The sequence below is a fragment of the Canis aureus genome, chromosome 9 (genome assembly GCF_053574225.1).
Source record: "Canis aureus isolate CA01 chromosome 9, VMU_Caureus_v.1.0, whole genome shotgun sequence".
NCBI classification, from domain to species: domain Eukaryota; kingdom Metazoa; phylum Chordata; class Mammalia; order Carnivora; family Canidae; genus Canis; species Canis aureus.
The window spans coordinates 74,624,214-74,647,226 of record NC_135619.1 but is presented as its reverse complement, the minus strand read 5'-3'; the positions used below and the strand labels follow the sequence as shown (position 1 = coordinate 74,647,226).

The following is a 23,013-nucleotide window of genomic DNA, read 5'->3' as shown; positions in this document are numbered from 1 at the left end:
ACACAAGCAATGTTCACAACTATAAATTTAAACCTTTTGCACTAAAAAAAAAAAAAAAAAAACACAAAACAACAAACACAAAACCACAGGCATGAACTGTAAACCTGTATTAATTATCAACTAGTCTTAAGGTTAATTCTTAGTAGTAATTCAGTATTTTCCTCCTTGGCAATTTTAATGTTTTAGCACCAAATGATCTCCCACAGAGGTACTTGTAACAACTCTGGCTGCCAGTGTAAGGAGATGCTTCCATATGCACTACTTCACACGCACAGTCCACGCTCACACCACACAGACAGGAGGCCCGTGGCGATGATGTCACACGCTGACTTTCAGGGCAATGGAAAGAAGACAGAGGGCACGCATGTCACACATCTTTAATGTAGTGCATTCGTAGAAAAAAGGCCAGCTTCCGCTCCCAGGCGTGCTCTCGTCCTTATATTTTAATATCATGATTTAGAAGATGCAGACGTTATTACCTAAATATTATTCTATACATTTCCATCAGTGTTCAGGAAAACACTTTAAAATGCTACTTAATTTACACCGTAATTACTGGGTTACAGCTTTAGCTCATTGGCAATTTTGGAAGCAATATTTTTGAAAGCTATGGATGTCCCTGATATCCGCTTAAACCGGACCCCGTTCAGAGACAGTCTTGGCAGCTTGCACACCTCCATCTCCCACTGCACGAGGTTCTCTGCATGCCCATCACCATGGACACAGAAGAGTAAGAAGCGCTCTCTCTGCTCATAGTCGCAGTTATTGGCGTCCAGCACTTTGCGGATTTCCCGCATCATGTCATTGGGATCCATGGAACTAGTGGTTTTCATGCTCCAGGTAAAGCGCAGGGAGCGAGGTTTTGCTTCTTTGTTTTCATCCTTTTGCTCAGCAGATACGTTGCGACTGAAATGCACAGTGGCAGGTTTATTTTTAATTGCACAGAAAAACCAACCTTTTCTATTCCAGCTAGTTCAAAATCATCTTCTCTGTAGCAGAATAACTGACCTCCATACTTTACTTGCACAGACTCACATGTGGTGAGTCCTTTATCAAGAAGCATTCCTCTTTCTCACCCCCTCACCCCTTCCAAAATGTAACTCACACAGGCAAAGGTCTACCCGACAGAAAAATCTTTTACTAGCCATCTATACTTAATAACATTCAAGAAATAATTTGTTAAACAGAATCCTTGGAGACTGGGTAAAGCAGGGATCTGAGCACTTCTCCAAGAAAAGCCCATCTCTCTCCTCAAGGCTGACTGCAGATGGTAAAGAGCCAGTGGGGTCCCCCAAAGGCCCAGCTCAGGGAGGAGGAAAGGGTCAGCAGGCTAGCTTCTGGCTTTTTGACCTACATAGCTGCCCCTGTACCACCACATCTTTTGTTAGGTCAGCTCATCATAACCTTCACCACAGTGGTTACTCAGGATAGCCAGTGCTTCCACATAGTTCAAAATCACCTTCCCTGCAGATGGCCCCTGATGATGAGTATACAGCTAGGTGGGGTGTGAGCCCTTCTCTCCTTTCCCTCCACCCACCTCAATATTTTCCCTGCCATTTTGTTAAACTTCTAATTCCAGTTAAAAATAATTCTTAGATGACACTATCTTACTCTTAGATGACACTATCTTACTATTGAAGCTAAAAATTAAATGTTAAGGCTTATTTGCTGCTGAGCACTGCCACAACCAGTTAAAATGTAAGCTGTACTGATCCACAGAGGGTAAACCGTGATCCTAACGTCTATGAGGTGATGTCACAGTGGGGCCCCAGGCACAGTCCTCTTGGAAAGTCCATGACTAGGTAGGTATGTATCTACCACTGTTCAGGGCATTTAACGGTCATTGCCACAAACTGTTATTTATACTCCCATGTGTACACTGGAATGCTTCAATTAGGATGGTGAATGCCTCACACTCTTGTGTTTGTGTATTAAAAACATCCAGTATATGCATGTTATGCACTTCAGCCTATGGCATATTCATCAGAGTCGAGGGTGGGCCATCGGTTTTATTATGCATATAGTGGCCAACCTGCTGGTAGAATATTCAATTTAATTCACATCCACGCAAATTGATTGCAAGCCTCTTAGGTATAAAATGCCGTGTTAAGCGCTAAATAGGTTACAGAAAACAAGCAAAAGCTCTCAAGCTAAGTTGGGGCTGGGGGAGGGAAGACTGCAACTTAAGGCCACAGTAGTACAGGAAAGGTACAGGCAGTCCACTAGAGGGTGGTGTGAAAGGCAGGTGGGCCCTCTAAAGGGAGGAGCACAGGGAAAGGCAGGGCAGGGAAATGAGGAAATGGCTTCCAGGAGGGGGTGGCATCTGAAAAGAGCTACCAAGAACTCATGGGATTCCAATACAACGGGGGTGGGGGAAAAGAGTTCGTGTGCTGAGCAGAGGGAACATCATAAGCAAAGGCAAGGACGTATGGAAAGCACAGAATGTGTTGAGGGTATAATCAAGTGCACAGATGGACTGGAACTGGGGGCATAGCATCACCCCCACAACAGCCGCCAAGTACTTGCAGTAGGCAAACTCAGGATAGCGGGAGCCTGTTCAAGGCCGGCATGGGCAGGCCTGGGGTGGGAGTGGGGTCAGGGGAGGCCAGGGTAGTTCAGGACACCCAGGGCAGGTCTGGCAATGGGGCCACGGCAACTTTTCATTCAGAAAAGTCACACGATCAGAGCTGTGCTTTAAAAAGACCAGAAGAAGAGCAAATGGGTTAAGGAGGACCTGTGACAACATGCTGGTGGCTGGTAATGAAAGGGCATAGGTGGAAGATCTAGTACTATGGAGGCCTGTCAGCCTATTTGGTGAACTCTCCCATTCCCAAACCTGTGTGATGAAATACAAAATGATCTATAAAATGTAAAAGCAAATCACTCAACTATATAATCATTCTTAAACTTCTAATTTAAAATATGAAAATTCTACTCAATATTCTTTCATTCTTTGAGACCAAAATCATGCAGGGGTTACGGGCACGTCAATAGTGTTCCTACGGACTTCCCAGAGCTCATTTCAGGCTGTCAGCGCCCAGGGAGGACAGGAGCGTATTTTAACACCTGAACACCAGTGGAAAGCCAAATCAGGCTGAGATATGGAAGGCTTCCACCAGCGGGTAGCCATGGCGCTCCGGCGCCCTCAAGCGGCCACTGTGAGGCGGCAGCAGTGACACACTCCTGCTTCACCATAGAATGCTAACCTCACCAAGCAATCCTATATTGAGAGCAGGGATATGATGCAGGATATTCAGAGAAGAGCATCGTTTCTGCCACACACATGAGGTAAATACCTATAAAATATTTTAAGTAAAAATCATTTCCCTCACCTTGAGCCCTCATATCTCCCGTTCCTCTCATATTCAGTTGGAAGCCTCAACGAACAGAATGCAGAAGCACAGAGAAGTGGGAAAGAGAAAAGAAATCTTACAGACTGGTACACAACCACCCATATACAAACACAGATGTCATAAAACAAACCCAAAGCACTTTGGGTCACCAGCTGTGCCTGTTAAACTCGGTTCTGTCATGGGGGTGATTCAGCCCGTGGCCATTCTTCTCCATGTGTGCTCGAAGCTGGGGTGGGAGGCTGACCTGCTTCACATATGCAACAGGTATTCCTGCTTGGCTCTGGAATTGGAGATATTCTAACTTTTAATCCCTCCCCCCAAATGTAATGGGTTTGAACTAAAAGGAAATGAATTCTATCAGTTAAATCCTATATCGAACTACAAAATTTCTTGTGCAAGGAAAAATTTGGCAACTGGGAAGATTATAAAGCAATCATGGAGAGAAATTTCCCATAGGAGGAAAGCGCTCCTCCCACAGTTTGACAAAGAGCTCATGTTCACATAGCCTTACAGTGACCCACTGATTTCTTCACCATACAGACCCCCCCCACCCCACAGCCTGGTCTTCTGGACACAGGTGGCCCAAATGACAGATTCTCTGCCTCTTTCTGTGTGCAATTCAAGACAATGACCAATATTTTTGTTCTTCTGACTTGTCTTCATCAAAAAGTATTCATCTGGTAGGAATAATATTTACCACAGTGCTTTCAGTAAAAATAATGAGACCTACTTCCTTTAATGGTTGATGGAAAACAGCTTTTAGATAGAGTCTTAGTTATTATTCAACTCTCTGAAAATATTAAAACATTTCTGCTATACAGCTGCCCATATCCTTATTTCTGAAAACCTCCAAATGAGGCTGTAGGTTTGAATTTTGTACTTGTTTCCCATGTAAAAATATTAGCTAATTTCTTGGTAATTTTAAAGCCTGTTGCTAATCCAATCACGAAATAAAAAATGGCAACAGTCACCACTTACCTTCTGCAGGCTTGAGGCCAATCAGTAACTGTACATTAATATTACTGAACATCTCATTCTTCAAACAGAAGCATGCTAAGTGTTATTAGTATGAAGACAGAATTATTTGGATGCTAAATAATTCTACCAAAGAAAGAAAATGCACAGAGCATGCACAGGCCTATTGTTACATGGGTGCCACAGTCCCTTTACAAATGCCTGACAGAGTTAATCTATTTCTTTCCAAGGTTTCCTTACAAAGAAGTAAGTAAGTAGTTCACAGCAGAAAGTTTAGTTTTTAAGGAAAACAAAACAAAACAAAAACAAGGCTAGAAAGCCAAACCTGATGTTAATTGCAGGAGCCATTTTGGGGTAAGGATTGAAAAAAATAATGTGTATATATAAATCCTACCTTTTGATAAACCTGAATGACATGTTTCTAAAAGAAATTAAGCCAAAAAAAAAAATTAACAAAAATGACTTGCACAAATTAAATAGAAAATCTAGTCAAGTAAAGAGAGAAAGAAAAACAACAAATAAAACAGGGCTCCTCTTCTGTCCAATGAACAATGAAACAGTAACATTTGTTGAAAAAGTAAAATTACAGGTAACTGAATATGTGATCTTTTAATTTTCTAGAATTATAAAAAAATCTATACTGGTAAGAAAAATTCAGCAGTAAACATTGTCATTAGCTCCAATTAAATTTATTTAAAGATTTTTTTTCAGATGGATATACTTTAAGATGATAAAATCCAATATCCTGTGTTAAAGAAGTGATGGAAATCATCTGCAGTACTCTAGAGTAAGAGGGTAACACCTCTCGATCCTCTTCAGAATGTCTCATGAACAAAAACCTCACCTTATAACATTAAAAATTTCATTTTAAAATGTTCAACAATTAAGAGAACCCTTAGTTATCTCAGGAAGATGGTTTAAACATTCACAGAATGTCTATTACATTGTAGGACAGAAATAACTTTTTAAGAAAAAACTAAGTGGGGTTTAAAATGAAGCAGACGGGATCCCTGGGTGGCGCAGCGGTTTGGCGCCTGCCTTTGGCCCAGGGCGCGATCCTGGAGACCTGGGATCGAATCCCACATCGGGCTCCCGGTGTATGGAGCCTGCTTCTCCCTCTATGTCTCTGCCCCTCTCTCTCTCTCACTGTGTGCTTATCATAAATAAAATTAAAAAAAAAAAAAAAAAAGTTTAAAATGAAGCAGACTTCTTAGTTTTAGATAGCAAAATGAATGGAGATTAAATGATAACAATGGGGGTGTTTCATTTTAATGTTTTATAGAATAAATTGGAAGAGCTGTATTTAGAAGGGACTTTGCTCATTAAACATTAAGGAGATGCTCAGGTTGTTCTGAACAGAATCTGACGAAAGAAATTCCAAACCCAGAGCTGGGCTTGTATGATCATGTGATCAGCATTCCAGGGCAAGTGCAGGCTGGGTTTGCCGAACTATTTCTGCAACTTCCCAGTTCTATGACTGAACACGGAGTTCAGTCTGAGTGAACAAAGTAATGAATGCTTTGGATTTGTTCTTCTAACATGGATAATTTGACATTGCTTCAGATACTGACCAATTAAAAAATCTCCAACTACTGTAGATAACAGCCAACCACTTCATAATCAGAAGTGGTATACAACAGGGTTATATGTGACAGAGAAGATCATGCATATGACAATATTTTGTAAATAATTAAGTACTATGTAAACACAAGATTATGCAAAAGACTATTTTAGTGTAAAAGTGATTAAAAGGTCTTAAATGTATTTTCATTTCCCAATTTTCTGCCTGAGAAAAGTCAGGGTTATTGGTCAAGTACCACAGGACTGCTTTTTTTTTTTTTACCTTTCCTGCCACAAGTCCCTGAAGAGGAGGTGCAGTAGGGGTGAAGCTGTGCCTGGGGCCCTGTGGACCACACAGAGGTCTGTACATGGTGCCCCACAGGGGATGAGCAACTCTGAGCACCCTATGCACACCAGGCCTGGTTCCAGGAGGAACTCAGAGCACACAGTTCTCTGAAGCCACATGTATCCAGGGCCGAGTCAGAGCCAAGAGCAGAGAGCAGGCCCTTCTGGTGTCAGCTATCTTCCTACTGGCCCTTAGCAGGTCTCTGGGTGCAGCACCTTTGTGAGAACACCAGAGCCTCTTTCAGGCACCAGGATTCTGACCCTCACAATTACTGTGAGGGCAGGATAGGCAGCCAATACCAATGGCAGCAGCAGGAATAAACAGACTACCCCTCAAGTACAGTAACCAGAGGAGGCTATAGACCACAGTTTGTAAACTTTTATAAACAGGAGACCATTATTTCTGCAAATCTTTAGGAGTGGAGAATAGCTGGAAATGTAAAATAAAATGACCCCCAAGATTTTTTTTTAAATTAAACCAAGAAAACTCAGTCTCCAATTTTAATTCAAAGACAGGAAATAAACTACATTAGAACAAGAGGGACAAGGATTGCAGCCTGTACTGTCCTTGACAGCCCTGCAGGGTAGCACACACAGTGGACTCAAGGGCCTCTTCTGGAGGCACAGACCTGGCTCAGCAGCTTTTGGCTACAGAGTCTTGAACATGTGTCTTAAACTCATGTCCAGTTTGTCTTACAAAATTGGGAAAATATCGATTATACAGGCAGACCGTGGAGATTAAATGAATGTGTGAGAAAGTATGTGCGTGTGCACACGTGTGTCTTTATAAATGTAAAACTTATTTCTATAAATCTACACACATCTACTCAGCACATGGTAAGCAATCAATAAATGGTAGCTGACATTATCTGTAACAATACAGCATTAAGATGATCAAAAAAAGAGCAAAAAGGGAAAAAATCAATTCAAGGATATTCAGGATATGGAAGATTTTATTTAAAGAGCCCATTATAGACCAAAGTGTAAAGACACGGAGGTGCCTGTCCTGCAACTAGAGCTTAAACAGACCTGACTGCACATCTTCTCTGCACTCAGACAATATTAAGCACTGTCAGGGAGCAAACAACCAGGTAAATGATACCTGGCTTTGTCCCCTACCACTTGAGTTTCAGAGGCAGACTCCATTTCAGCTTAGTCCATAAGGACGGAACTAGGGGATAGAGAGGCCTGGGACAGGCTATGGGATGACCCTGAAAGGAAGGAAGGAATTATTTTGGGGGTTATGAGACTCTTCTTGGATTGAGCTCCCTGCTTCTCTTACTGGTCCTGAGTGGGTACCCAAAACCTGGCAAAGTCCTTTAGATCATTCTACTCTTCTGCCCAGTTTGGAACAGGGGGGTCTCAGTAAAGGGGTGAGGAAGAGAGTAAGAGGCTGGATTGTAACTTCTGGCCCCCTCTGTGACCTCTAGTCAATGATAATGGATAGCAGAAATCCTCCCTAATCTGGTAGTCAGTGTCCTGACAAGCGATTACCCAGAGAAAGTTTAATGTGACTTGGTTAAGTTTAGGTGATTGATCTAAAAGAACATAACATTACTAGAGGACTTAAGGAGAATGGAAACTGGTATTTGGCTTACAGGTTAAATACCAAAGATAGCAGGAAACACAGCAGTCGGCTAGTGAGCCACAGGAGTGCAAAGTAATAGAGGAGGGGGTGCCTGACATTTGAGCTGTGCTGAGCAAATTACAGATGGTGAACAAGAGGGTCTGCAACATGTAAAGCTGCAGGATGCCCTGGGCATACTCATCCAGTAAGGCTCAATCTTTAAGAAACTCAGGGTGCTTGGGTGGCTTAGTTGGTTAAATGTCTGCCTTCATTGCAGGTCACAATCTCAGGGTTCTGGGATCAAGCCCCATTAGCAGGCTCCCTGCTCAGTGGGTAGTCTGCTTCTCTGTCTTCCTCTGTTCCTTCCCCTGGCTCCTGCTCTCTTGCTCTCAAAATAAATAATTAAAATCTTAAAAAAAAAATCTTTAAGAAACTCTTCTAGGAGGGCTGAGAGAGCAAGGGTGCTCAGGCCTCCTGAGTGCAGCCCAAGCTAATGGTGACTCTGCCTGAGTGCTGATGGTGCACAGTGGCACCTTTCCTTCTCCCTCTTATAGCAGTTAATGATTTTAGGCTGCTGCAGTCTCCAGATCAGGTTATGGAAATAAGGTTCAAAGTATCTCAAGGGAAAAAGGATTTTATACACAACCAGATACTAGTTTCTTGCGGAGAAGAAATCAGGAATTTTATCTGCCAAACTATACCATTTTTAAGCAAGTTGCCTTGTTCTTACTATAACTTACTGAGACCAATAGGAAGAACAATTTTAAGATTTACACCCTAAGAAATTTAGTGTTCCTCAATCACAATGACAGGAGAGGAGAGAAGAAATGTTTCTCTCCTCTTTGTTCAGGGCTGGTCACACCACATGCTGTCTTCTGCAGGGACTGCTTATGGAGTGCTGACCTAACACTGGAGGTAGGGTTTTTACTGCAGTAAACACATCATGTGGACAGAAGCGTGATCAAAAGGAATAGCAATTAAAGAAAACAACAGCCTCCCAAGTGCTAGAGGACTTCTAGTGCTGTGAAGACTCTAAGCTCTTTAATTCCTATTCTAAAAGGTTTTATTTATTTATTTATTTATTTATTTATTTATTTATTTATTTATTTATTTATTTCTAAAAGGTTTTAAAGTATAAAGTTCTATATATAAACCAGAAGAATACGAGCTAAAGACAAAGTGAAAAGTATCTGGGCAATTGCTTCACACAACTGAAAAGATATTTCTCTTTTTCCTCTTGTATTTGATCCAAAGAATCAGCACCACCCAGCACTTACCTCCTTGTAAGTTTTGAAGTTAATTTACTAAAAAGATTAGTGGAGCCTCGGCTTCGAGTCTGTGACAACGGTGTGGCTTCATGGGACAGGCTGGGTGAGGCAGGCGGGCCATTATATGTGGCAGTCCGCCGCTCCCGGGGCTGGCCATGGAAAGTGCTGCGACTGGCAGTGCCCCGCGGGAAGCGGAGTCGGTCTGGGGTGGCTGCACTGCTGACACTGTGCGTTGAAGCAACTGGAGTCCTCGGATCAGGAATAGTGCTAGAAGGTCAGAACAGAATAGTCTCACATCTTTGTTCACAAAAGCCCAGCTTTGTGGCAAACACAGCACACAAAAATCTACAATCCCAATATACTTCTTATATACAGTAGAGAAAATCAGTTATAAATAAATCTCTAGACCCAAGAGGGTATTTTATAGGGCTCAGGACCAAAAGGCAAGCTAAATAGGAGGGTATCAAATAAACAGTATATAATGAAACACAATCTCATGGGGTTTAAGGGAGTAAGACATACATATTTTCAAGGACAAAATTAATGCAGGGAAATTCTAGGACAAAGGAACGGCTAACTCAAGCTTTTTCCCTTTGCTTTCTTCTCAAAGTGCTTACATGCAGAGAACCTTGCCAATATAAAAGAAATAAAGGCTATGCGGGTGAAATTGAAGAATAGGCAACTAAAAAGTTTTAAAGCACACAAACACAAACGGCATGTTTACTGTGAGATTCCACATGCTAAGAGCACCGTGGAGAGGAGGGGACTTCTTACACCTCTTGTAGTATGCAAAGGCATGAAGACACACAGATGACCGAGGACACCATGACACAGGATGCGCTTAACTAAAACCACACACAGGAAGGGTACTTTGTGCACAAGAGTAACGACCCGTGGACTATAAAATCCATAGCACAGCATGGAGCAGCGGCGGGCACACACGAGTCTCACGAGGAATGTGCAGTTGTCTTACACAGCCTTGCTGTTATCTCCTTCACTGTCTACTGGAGGTACCATCATCGTGGGGTGCCCAGAGGCTGACATGGACATCGACTTCTGATGTCTCAGCCGACAGGTGGAAGATGTGGCACAAACTGAGGCAGGGCTAGCTGCATAAGCGAACAGTTCTGTCAGGCTGGGAGGGGGTTTGGGTTCAGGCAGAGGCAGAAACAACAATATGATGGCGCAGTGACAAAAAGAGCGACCTGCTATTTAAAGCACATACCTTCCTCCCCAAACCATCTCATTTTTGCCTTAGAACAAAAATCTCTTAACCTTGTTTTGGGGATTCTGTAGCAATTACTAACCTGTAGCTGCTTTTTTTTCCAAACAGTATAAGATTTATTAGCTTTAAAGAAGAAAAATGACATCTTACTTGTTTGAATATTTATGTGAGGGGGCAATGTCTTCTAAGCTGTGTACAAAACAAAGCCTTTCCCGAAAGAGATGTCTCCGTTCAAACTGAAGTGGTCGAGTGAATCTATAACATGAGCACACCGTGCTTTCAACCTGTTCCCCAAGCACACAGACATATTTTAAATGGACTAGTAAAATAACAGGTATAGTAACTAGGTACTATTTATCAAAGTTCCTATGCTGTGTAAAGATAGATGAGAATCTTCCTATGCAAAGGACATTCACTTTATAAACAAGTCAAAATTCCTAAGGGATCAACACAGCCCCTTTTTTCAAGGCAGAAACTAGTAAGAGTAATTAACTGCTCACAGAGAAAAAGACTGATAGAACCCTCACCAGGACCACACTGTTCCTTAACTCCAGTTCAGTCATCCTGCCCCTGGAGTTCCAAAGAGGCAGTTTTTCTCCTTTGAGGTGAGAGGGATTCAGAACTCTGATCCTGCACACCAGTCTGCACACCCTCCCCAACTCTATCCCAGGGTCTCTCCACAGAGGGTCTTTCCTCCTCTCCCACATAGGCCTATACCATAGCATCTATCTTCATTGGTCTTCTGGCCTTCACTGCACACTTTCCAAACTGTCCACCATACAGATGTGAACTTCCCCAAAACAAACATGACTTGGTCACTCATCTGCTTATAGCCTTTCAAAAGCACACTGAGTCTTCAGGGCCAAGTTCAAATCCCTCACCCTGGCATCCCAGTTGCACCCTTAGGCACCCACAGCCCAGGCCTACCTTCTCCTGTTACCTCTGGGGACATGACTTTTGGGAGATCCTATGATACGCAATCCTTTGGTCATACATCAGGTCAAATGACTTTCACAGGAACTATTATCTGTGCCTGGAGAGCAGGCATCTTCTATTTTCATCACAACTTAACCCAGAGGTCACCCTTCTGCATGACGACTTCCCTGGTATCCTCTCTCATCAGCAGCTTATTATCCCCTTTTGTATTATATGCAACTGCTACTACACACCATTTTTATCAAGGGTATCACAGTAACCCTTTCCTGCTTGAGTGTCCCAAAGCATGGTGCTTAAAAAATGCTCTCCTAACTGAAAAGGTAAATTAATGAAATGAATCACTGGAGTTCTGACAGTCCTGATATGGGGGACAGAGGTGTCTATAATACACTGTTCAAGATCTGTTTGTATCTGCATCTTTGAGAATTTTGTCCTCTGATTTGGGAGAATGGCTCTAATATAGTCACAGAAAAATTGGAAACAAATGCCTATTTATAAAGATAAAAATAGACTGTTTTTGCCACTTGGCATCAACTCTTTACCTTGGAGTAATGACACCTGAATTCTGCTATGAGGGAAACAAGTTCCTCGGCTCTGGATGTCATGGACTCTACTCCAGAATTTCCCAGCCACTCTGGCCAGTGACAGACTTAGAGATGAGCACATGGCCGAAACTATACCAGCCTGAACCCAGAGATAGCCCCAGGGCTTCTGTCTGAAGAAAGCTGAGTGTGGGAAGATGCCAAATCTAATGCTGCTGAGCCCAACCAGGGAATCACTATAGAGGAAGTAGAATTGGGAGATGGACCTGATTCTATTCCTGCACTTTTTTGGTTATAGGAACTCAAAAATAATTTTTAAAAAAAGATCTTATTTACTTGAGAGAGAGAGAGAACGAACATGCAGGGGGAGCAGCAGAGGGGGAGCAGGGAGCCCGAAATGGGGCTCGATCCCAGGACCCCGGGATCAAGACCTGAGCTGAAGAGAGATGTTTAACTGACTGAGCCACTCAGATGCTCCAAAGATACACTTAAAAAAAAAGATTTATGTATTTATTTGAGATAGAGAGGGAGACAGTGTGCACACATGGGGAGAGGGCAGAAGGAGAGAGAGAGAATTTCTAGCAGACTCCCCATTGAATGCAGAGCCTGATGCAGGGTTCAATCTCACAACCCTGAGATCATAACCTGAGCCAAAAGCAAGAGTCAGTACTCAACTGACTGAGCCACACAGGTACCCCAAAGATGCCTTTTTTATTTTATTTTTTTAAAGATTTACTTATTTATTCATGAGACGGAGAGAGAGAGAGAGAGAGAGAGAGAGAGAGAGAAGAAGCAGGCTCCTTGCAGGGAGCCCAAAGCAGGAATCGATCCCGGATCCCAGGATCATGACCTGAGTTGAAGGCAGGTGCCCAACCACTGAGCCACCCAGGCGTCCCATAACGATGATCTTTTTAATTTAAGCTTGTTTGGACTGGGTTTCTGTCACCTGCAACACAAGTCCTAACTGATTCAACTTTTTAATTTTTTTAGATTTTATATATTTGTCAGAGAGACAGAGAGGGAGCAATCATAAACAGAGGCAGTGGCAAACAGAGGGAGAGGGAGAAGTAGGAGCAGGCTCCCTTTGGAGCAGGGAGCCTGATGTGGGGCTCGATCCAGGACCCTGGGATCATGCCCCGAGCCCAAGGCAGATGCTTCACCAACTGAGCCACCCAGGTGTCCCTAAACTCCTTTTAAAGATTAGTCAAGTGTAGTAGTGAGAAGCAGGGGGAAAATAGCAGAACAAGCAGTGGTTTAACTAACTGAAGAAATGCTTGCTCGTCTATCTCATATATACAAACATAAAAACATACATACATATGCATACAACTTTATTTTTTAACAAGTTACAGATAAATACAATTGTCTTTTGTGCTCTCTATTCAAGGCAGGTCAAGGGTCAACAAACTTTTTTTTTTTTTTAAGATTTATTTATTTATTTATTCAGAGAGAGAGAGAGAGCGAGGCAGAGACACAGACAGAGGGAGAAGCAGGCTCCCTGCAGGAAGCCCGACGTGGGACTCAATCCCGGGTCTCCAGGATCACACCCTGGGCCACAGGGGGCACTAAACTGCTGCGCCACCAGGGCTGCCCAAGGGTCAACATACTTGAAGTCTCTGCCCAGCTGCTACCTTTTCTTGCTCAAATTAGGAGCTAGGATTATTGGGTGCATTAAAAGCAAGGGAAGAAGGGAAGATGGGGTTGTCTGGCTTCTTCCCTGGAGAATAGGAATGATCTCAAAGACTGAAGAAGGAAAGGGCTTTTAGTCAGTATACAGAGCAAGAAGTTGCTTGATCTATTCCCCCCGAGGCACACGGCTCATTGGTTGGACCACGTAGGTAAGATCTACAAGGCATATAAGCATGGCAAGACCAGACAATCTGCAGCAAAAAGGTGACCCTCCTCAAACTTATAAACATTTATGAAAAGGAAGTAATAAATTGGTATTTTCATTATAAATTAAATTTTTTGACACATTAATCTTAAAGGTAATTAAATGAATCATTTTACACATTTAAACCCTATCACATCATGAATTTCAGAAAGCAAGCAACAAAACAGATGTGAGGGACGCCTGGGTGGCTCAGTGGTTGAGCATCTTTGCTTGGGGCGTGATCTCAGAGTCCCGGGATTGAGTCCACCACTGGGTTCCCTACGAAGAATCTGCTTCTCTCTCCCTCTCTACCTGTGTCTCTACCTTTCTCATGAATAAATAAATCTCAACAAAACAAAACAAGACACAGATATGAAATATAACCACCATTTTTAACACTTATCTGGTGGTAAATTTTTGTCCAGTTTTCACAGCAATCAACTTGATGACCTTTTAGAATATATAGCCTCATGTGATATTGGGGTTGTCTGTTGCAAACAATTTTTGAGACTTGTATAAATTTGAAATTCAACAGACATTTAGTGAGTTTATGGTTTCCTAAATCAAGACTATAAGCCTACCGCAGAAATCAAAAAACCCCACATGTGACTGGGCAAATGCGGAATTAAAAATATAACCTAAAAGATACATGTGGGAACTTTCTCTCCTGAATCCCTGTGCCTTGATACAGGACGAATGGATAAAAGGATAAAATAATACAGCCATTTTACAATTTTAAAACTTTACCTAGAATATCAAATACCTAAAACTTCTTTGAAAATATTCTGTTGTGGGACTCCTGGGTGGATCAGCAGTTGAGCATCTGCCTTTGGCTCAGGGTGCGATCCTGGGGTCCTGGGATCGAGTCCCACATCAGGCTCCTTGCATGGAGCCTGCCTCTCCCTCTGCCTGCGTCTCTGCCTCTTTTGTGTCTCTCTCATGAATAAATAAAAAATCTTCAAAAAAAATTCTGTTGTGCATTATTATAACTGTATCACACTACTTCTTTGGGGGCCCTGAAATGAATACATGTTGAAAAGTCTCCTATACATTTCTCATATGTAAGAGCAGGATACAGAGTCCATGTTATGGGTGTAGGTTACCAAATTAATTAAGTTGAGAAATCAGTGTAAATTAAGAAAATTCCTGATATTCATATCTGAATGGTCTGTCATAAATACTTTCATAAGCTAGTATACGTTGAGCACTATGTGCCTGCCTCTGTGCTAAGTTATTCAAGACTCATTGTAAGAACCTACATGACTGACAGAATCATACAACTAAAGGTGTGGTTACATTTTCTCACTCTTTTTTTATACTGACTGTTCATCGTCGCTGGAACTAGGCCACTGACAGAGTCTGACATCAGAAGGGAGAATAATTACAGAGAATAATTACATCAGGAGACATAGCAGAAAATAAGCAGGACTTCGGTATACCTGGTGTCAAAACAATGGTCTAAGAAAACAGCTCACATATGCTCAAGCCAAAGCAACTGTCTGCCAAATCCTGTAATTTGTCCTTTAAACAACAAGGACTTCTTTATTTTCATACAGCAAGGCTGATAAAACAGAAAGAATTCACTGGTAAGAATCAATCCATAAAATTAATTTTAAAATGAAACAATGATGACATTATCAATGGGGAGAATTTAAAACATTACCCCATGCTCAAGGCAGGATTTAAAAGATAGCTGGAAAAGAGCTTGTTTAGGACATGTACAGCCTTTGGTTTAAACTTGCACAGCCTTTACTAGCTATGATCATGCTCATGTTAGAATTCTATAAACATACACGTATATGAGAAAAAAAAGTCCCACATATTCATGGTCGAAAATGAAAATGAACATAATTCCTTCAGAAGTTAACAGGGATCCAGGCACCCTGTAGCACCTGCCAATATTTTACTCTAGGAGTCAGAGACCTATATGGGAAGAGAAGAAAGTAACTTTCTGCCTAAGAAGTCCTCTGTGCCCAAAGAAGGTGTAGTGCATCTAATTTATGACTCAGCATCTACTTTAAGGGTGAGAAAGTTGTCATATTTACTGTCCTAAATGAAAGTAAAAAATAGGACTAGTTTGGCACTCACACCTCCAATAATTTTCCACAGTTTTTCAATGAATTTGTATGATAGAAAAAGAAAATCTAAATGTTACACAAAATTTGGGCCCTGTCTTGTGTAGTTTGACGTTGAGACTACTGGTCTAAAGATAAGAACAAGACTTTCAAAAGCAAAGCATTTGCTTATTTAAAAAATGTATTTACTTGACAGAGAGAGAAGAAAAGAGAGCTCACAAGCAGGGGGAGCAACAGAGGGAAGGGGAGAAGCAGGGAGCCTGATGTGGGACTCGATCCCAGGACCCTGGGATCATGACCTGAGTTGAAGGCAGATGTTTAACTGACTGAGCCACCCAGGCGTCCCAGAAGCAAAGCATTTAAATGACTGAAACTAACAGAAGCAATGAGGCCTAGCTTGGGATAAGAAAGAGAACCCCAACAGGGAAGGTGTCTGCAGAGAGGACACACACAGGCAATTACTCCAAAGTACTTAGAGAATTCTTCAAACTATTTTTCCAAAGAGTGAAATCGAATATTGCAGGAAGGGAGAGTTAGAAGAGCATGTGCATACACATGAACACAAGGAAAGGAGCAGAGATTAGATCCTTTTTTTTTTTAAGATTTTATTTATTTATCCATGACAGACACAGAGAGATGCAGAGACACAGGCAGAGGGAGAAGCAGGCTCCATGCAGGGAGCCCGATGTGGGACTTAATCCTGGGTCATGCCCTGGGCTGAAGGCGACACTAAACCGCTGAGCCACCTGGGCTTTCTAGATCCTGGTCCAACAGCCTTTATTTTATTTTATTTTTTTTATTTTAAAGATTTTATTTATTTATTCATGATAGACATAGAGAGAGAGAGAGAGAGGCAGAGACATAGGCAGAGGCAGAAGCAGGCTCCACGCAGGGAGCCTGATGTGGGACTTGATCCCGGGACTCCAGGATCGCGCCCTGGGCCAAAGGCAGGCACCAAACTGCTGAGCCACCCAGGGATCCCCCTAACAGCCTTTTAAAGTCTGACTCTGTACTTAAGAGGATTGTATTTCCTAAAGGTCAAAAATAACCTGACAATAGTTTAGTAAATTAGAAGAATTTGCAAACAGAAGAAGAGTCATGAAACAACATTTACATTGGAAACTTTTTTTCTTTTTTAAGATTTAATTTATTTATTCATGAGAGATACAGAGAGGCAGAGACACAGGCAGAGGGAGAAGCAGGCTCCATGCAGGGAGCCGGATGTGGGACTTGATCCTGGGACGCTGGGGTCACGCCCTGGGCCAAAGGCAGAGGCTTAACCACTGAGCCACCAGGCACGCCAATATTGGAAACTTCTAATTGTCTTCTAGTGATATATATACACTATTAAATAACTTTGAACTAGAAGAAATTTGATATATTTGATACTGTAATAAAAGAAAAAAAGAAACTTTACCAGAAAATAGACTACTATTAAAAAAATAAATATATCAGTCATTATTTGTACGCTATCTAGGAGTTGCCATACCATATTCAAGTTATTAACAGTTTTTAATCATAAGGAAAATACAATGTTAAAACAAGTACACATAGGAATCAGAAAAGAGAATACTGGAAGGTAAATATGTTTTAAAAGGCACTGAGTCATCAACACAATCTCATACAACAAGATTTTGGCTTCATGTCAATTCAAAGTTAAGTGGTCTGTGGAAGACGGAAACGATAAACAGCCTGGTTTTGAGGATGAAAGAGAAAAGAAGAATCTTTGCTTATAAGGCTGTCACAGAAGTTAGTGATCAAACATTTGACTAATGAGATCTAAAGGGAACAGAAACCATACAATGCATTTTCAGAAAGTAAATGTCAGAAAAAAAGAAAGAAACCATTTTGATGCAGACATGGGACTGTGACGAGACAATGTTCAAGTTAGGAGGCCAGTGGACAATGAAAGATGACGGGAATTTAGTTTATGGATTTCTATTCCAGAAATTTACTTGCTCATTGTGGCTTTACCTCACCCTTCCGAATTTATACACTACTCTTACGAAAAGAAAAAAGGAAAATCCACGGTTGCCTGAGAAATTTGTTCCATAGAGAATATATCTAACTACTCCACCAATCCCAACCTTTCTTCTCCCCCTGCAAACTACGGTCTTTGGCCCTACTTAATCCCACTTTTCCTACTCAACTTATCCACTTGGCCCCTTTGGTAAACTGCTGGCTTGTTACCAAAGGCTCACTCACCCTGCTCACATTGTCCTCCAGAGGCTTGGCTCCTTGGGCTCCACATTCTTATCCCTCCCCACTTTACCCTTTGTTCAACTTATTAATGTACACAAAATAATATCTACTTCCCCATTTGCTACTCTACAATTACACCACAGCTTAAGACGTGTCTCCTGTGGGAAAGCTCCCTGATTTAACTGAAACCTTTCAACCATCACACACATAGCCTGCCAGGAAGATAAGCTCTGGATAATGAGAGGAATTTAAATTCCAGTATATCACTAAAAATTTGCATTTAAATTTAACTTACCGTGAAAGAATACTTACCATTATTATCTGAATTTTGATTGTAAAAACTGAGAAGTAAACAACATGCTTCCATTTTGGGGGGAAAAAAAAACAAATTTTCTTGCAAACAGGTAAGATTTCATACCTGTTTTCTTTCCCATTCTGAATTACTGAATGTCTATCAGCTGTAGTTCTTTCACTGCAAACGTAAGTATTTCGCCGTGTCATTCCACCAGATGCTGTATTAGTCTATTAAAAAAAAGGGGGTGGAGAGTTTTTGTCTTAAACTATGTAGTAATAAGGAAAGTACAATGAGAAAAAAAGTTCATCTAAATACACATGAATACTGTAGTCTTTGAAAAACTGACACTAAGCTATCTGTAGTACTGGCTAAAAAATCACAAAAGGTGGTGGAGGTAACAGCCTCTGCCCTGTCTCTCCTGGCAGAAAGAATGAAACCTGGCTATGGTAGAATGACTCTAAAAAGCCGGCTATAATAATCCATAAAGTAATAACTCATAGATTACTTAAAACAAGATAAAGATCCACTGTTATTAAAAGCTGATGCTTTTATTTTTTTTATTTTTTTAAAGTTTTTTTTTTTTTTTAATTTTTATTTATTTAGGATAGTCACAGAGAGAGAGAGAGAGAGGCAGAGACACAGGCAGAGGGAGAAGCAGGCTCCATGCACCGGGAGCCCGACGTGGGATTCGATCCCGGGTCTCCAGAATCGCGCCCTGGGCCAAAGGCAGGCGCCAAACCGCTGCGCCACCCAGGGATCCCAAGCTGATGCTTTTAAAATAAAAAAAAATTTTAAAGAGTTTAGTTTATTCATGAAAGACACACAGAGAGAGAGAGAGAGAGAGTTAGAGACATAGGCAGAGGGAGAAGCAGGCTCCCTGCAAGAAGCCTGATGCAGGGGATCCCTGGGTGGCGCAGCAGTTTGGCGCCTGCCTTTGGCCCAGGGCACGATCCTGGAGACCCGGGATCGAATCCCACGTCGGGCTCCCGGTGCATGGAGCCTGCTTCTCCCTCTGCCTGTGTCTCTGCCTCTCTCTCTCTCTCTCTGTGACTATGATTAAAAAAAAAAAAAAAAAAAGAAGAAGCCTGATGCAGGACTTGATCCTGGATCCTGGGATCACGCCCTGAGCAGAAGGCAGACACTCAACCACTGAGCCACCCAGGCGTCCCTAAAATAAAGATTATTATTTTTTTTATTTATTATTTATGATTTTATTTATTTATTCATGAGAGACAGAGAGAGAGAGAGAGAGAGAGAGGCAGAGACAGAGGCAGAGGCAGAGGGAGAAGCAGGCTCCATGCAGGCAGCCCGATGCAGGACCCGATCCCGGGCCTATAGGAACATGCCCGGGGTTGAAGGCAGATGCTCAACCGCTGAGCCACCCAGGTGTCCCACCTAAAATAAAAATTAAAAAAGATCAGGGACGCTTGGGTGGTTTAGCGCTTGAGCGCCTGCCTTCGGCCCAGGGTATAATCCTGGAGTCCCAGGATCGGGTCCCCCATCGGGCTGCCTGCATGGAGCCTGCTTCTCCCTCTGCCTCTGTCTCTGCCTCTCTCTCTCTGTGTCTCTCATGAATAAGTAAATAAAATCTAAAAACAACAACAACAACAACAAAAAAAACAACTCTGTGTAATTTTCTATGGGGACTTGTGTTTTCATTTCTTTTGGATACATACCTAGGGATGAAATTGCTAGCTCATATGATAATTCAATGATTAATGTTTTGAGGCACTGCCAAACTTTCCCACACTGACTACACCATTTCCCATTCCTACCATATTTGAGAGTCCCTGTTTCTCCACATCCTTGCCAACATTTGTTATTTTCTGGTTTTTACTATAGCTCCTAGTGGGCATAAAATGGTAGCTCATCATGGCTTTGATTTTTATATATATATTTTAAAGATTTTATTTATTTATTCGAGAGAGAGAGAGAGAAGCAGAGACATAGGCAGAGGGAGTAGCAGGCTCCACACAAGGAGCCTGATGTGGGACTCAATCCCGGGACTCCGGGATCATGCCCTGTGCCAAAGACAGCCACTCAACCACTGAGCCACCCAGGCGTCCCTATTTAGCACATACATACATACATACATACATTTATTTATTTAAGATTTTATTTATATATTCATGACAGACACAGAGAGGCAGAGACACAGGCAGAGGGAGAAGCAGGCTCTGTGCAGGGAGCCTAATGTGGGACTCAATCCCAGGACTCCAGGATCACGCCCCGGGCCGAAGGCAGGCACCAAACCACTGGGCCATTCAGGGATCCCCCTATTTATTTAACACATCTTTAAACCGGACTGTTCGTAATTTTGTGGTTGAGTTGTAAGGGTTCTTTATATATTCTGGATGTTAAAACTTTACCAAATACATGATTTGAAAATATTTTCTCCTATTCTGTAGGTTCTCTCTTTTTATATTCTTGGTAATATCCTTCGATGCACAAAAGTATCTAATTTTGATGTAGTGCAGTTTATCTTTTTTTCTTTTTGTTTTTCATGCTTTGGTGCCTTTTTTTTTTAAAAGATTTTTTATTCATGAGAGAGATAGAGAGAGGGGCAGGGACACAGACAGAGAAGCAGGCTTCCTGCCAGGAACCCGGTGTGTGACTCCATACTGGAACTCCAGGATCATGTCCTGAGCTGAAGGCAAGACACTCAACCACTGAGCCACCCAGGCGTCCTGGTGTCATATTTCTGAATATGTGTAATGCAGGTTGTTCAGACTTAACCCGTGTCTTTTCTAATAGTTTTAATTCTTAGGTTTAGATTTTTGTTTTTCATTTTAATTATTTTTTATTTGTATATTTACCTTGTTTTTTTTTTTTTTTTTTAAATGATAGTCACACACAGAGAGAGAGAGAGAGAGAGAGAGAGAGAGAGAGAGAGGCAGAGACACAGGCAGAGGGAGAAGCAGGCTCCATGCACCGGGAGCCTGACGTGGGATTTGATCCCGGGTCCCCAGGATCGCGCCCTGGGCCAAAGGCACGCGTTAAACTGCTGCGCCACCCAGGGATCCTCTTACCTTATATTTCTAATCCTTTTTTTAAAAAAAATTTTTAGGGGCAGCCCAGGTGGCTCAGTGGTTTGGCGCCGCCTTTAGCCCAGGGTGTGCCTTCTGGGCCGAAGGCAGACACTAAACCACTGAGCCACCCAGGGATCCCCAAAGAACAATTTTTAAACAAAGAAAAGCAGCCACTTTAATAAAGCATGAGTAGACCATGTATAGGGAAATTCAAAATAGATGGAAGAAAATTTTAATAATGTTATTTTTCGGGATCCCTGGGTGGCGCAGCGGTTTGGCGCCTGCCTTTGGCCCAGGGCGCGATCCTGGAGACCTGGGATCGAATCCCACGTCGGGCTCCCGGTGCATGGAGCCTGCTTCTCCCTCTGCCTGTGTCTCTGCCTCTCTCTCTCTCTGTGACTATCATAAATAAATAAAAATTAAAAAAAAAAATAATGTTATTTTTCTAAGTAATCAGACATGGGTGACTGATAACGTTTGGGTTATATCTTCAAAAGGGAGATGTGTACATGAGTAGAATAACAAGGACAGAAAGCCAAGAAGGCATAGGAGATGGTCTTACCTTCCTCTCACAACTGTCAACAAAAGCTGGGGGCTGAACTTAAATTGTAGGGCTGTGATGTGACAACCTAAGTTTATGGCATTAAGAAGCCAAAATAAAAAATCTTCATACAGGGATTATACTCTGATAAAACACAAGGTCAGAGGATGGAGCAGACAAACCCCTTTGGGTTTATGAGGTCCTATCCCCAGAGCTGCACAAATAAAAACCTCCCAGGGTGCTCCTGGGTGGCTCAGCAGTTTAGCATGTCTTCAGCCCAGGGCGTGATCCTGGAGACCCGGGATGGAGTCCCACATCAGGCTCTCTGTGGGGAGCCTGCTTCTCCCTCTGCCTGTGTCTCTGCCTGCCTCTCTCTCTCATGAATAAATACAACCTTCAAAAAATAAAAAAATAAAAGCCTCCCAAAAAGGGCAGGAGAGCTTCTCCAGTCTCTAAATTGGGTTGAGGTAGAGGGAGGGCTGTGTCATGTTAACTTTGTAGGAAAAAAGTGTGATTACAGAATATTCCTAAAATTGCATGTTCTCTGCAAATACTATCTTAAATTATTTCAAGAGTGCTAAGAATAATTACTATATTAGGTCAAATAGAGCATATTTCAATTCACAGAAGTTCCTGAAACCAAGTAGACTGAATTTACTTTCAGAAATACTACCTACTTAAGGGAGAGATTTGTTAAGGATAGAGATTAAGAGATGTATACAGATCAGCAGTATAATTTTAGGCAATTATCTAACTTTTTTTCATTTTCTCTACCTTAAAATTTAGCTAATACACGCAAAGCACTTAGCACAGTCCCTGGCACACAGTAAGGACTCAGTCCAAAGTTCTTTATCGTAAGAACCCTCTGAAGATGCACACCACATCCCAGGCCCTCTGGCAATCAGACCTCCCAGTATCCTACATAGACTCTGTTAGGCTTCTGTCTGCACTGTTAACATTCAGCTTTACTTCCTGTTAGGCTATGAGGTATTTCAATTTCTCAGCATCTGATAAAACCTAAAGCTCAGCAGATGTTTGAAAGATCTGAACACTCATCTAGTGGGATGGGGCTCAGCAAGAAACAACTTCAAAACAGATATTGAAGGGGATCTCTATAGGTTGAGACTGGGCATGGTGGCCTAGTGGGGACAGCACTGCAGGTGGATAAGAACAAAGGAACAAAACATCCAGGCCACTGCAATCCTATAGTGCTAGGAATGCTCTATA

The 23,013-nt window shown here is 42.1% G+C and overlaps 1 protein-coding gene across 14 annotated transcripts in view; it reads right to left on the bottom strand.

Moving 5' to 3' along the window:
- Nucleotides 1-361: 361 nt before the first annotated feature.
- Nucleotides 362-23,013, bottom strand: part of MARK3 (microtubule affinity regulating kinase 3) — a 121,738-nt gene continuing 99,086 nt past the window's right edge. For 4 of the 14 annotated variants that reach the window (XM_077910713.1, XM_077910717.1, XM_077910709.1 and 1 more), the window contains 6 exons: nt 18,340-18,443; nt 10,042-10,203; nt 9,078-9,335; nt 4,723-4,749; nt 3,333-3,377; nt 362-906 (listed from right to left, as the gene is read on the bottom strand). In XM_077910713.1, the coding sequence (XP_077766839.1) occupies nt 561-906; nt 3,333-3,377; nt 4,723-4,749; nt 9,078-9,335; nt 10,042-10,203; nt 18,340-18,443 (942 nt within the window). In that variant the 3' untranslated portion in view covers nt 362-560. The remainder of the gene's footprint in view (nt 907-3,332; nt 3,378-4,722; nt 4,750-9,077; nt 9,336-10,041; nt 10,204-18,339; nt 18,444-23,013) is intronic. The other 10 variants (XM_077910719.1, XM_077910715.1, XM_077910721.1 and 7 more) reach the window with 7 other exon arrangements.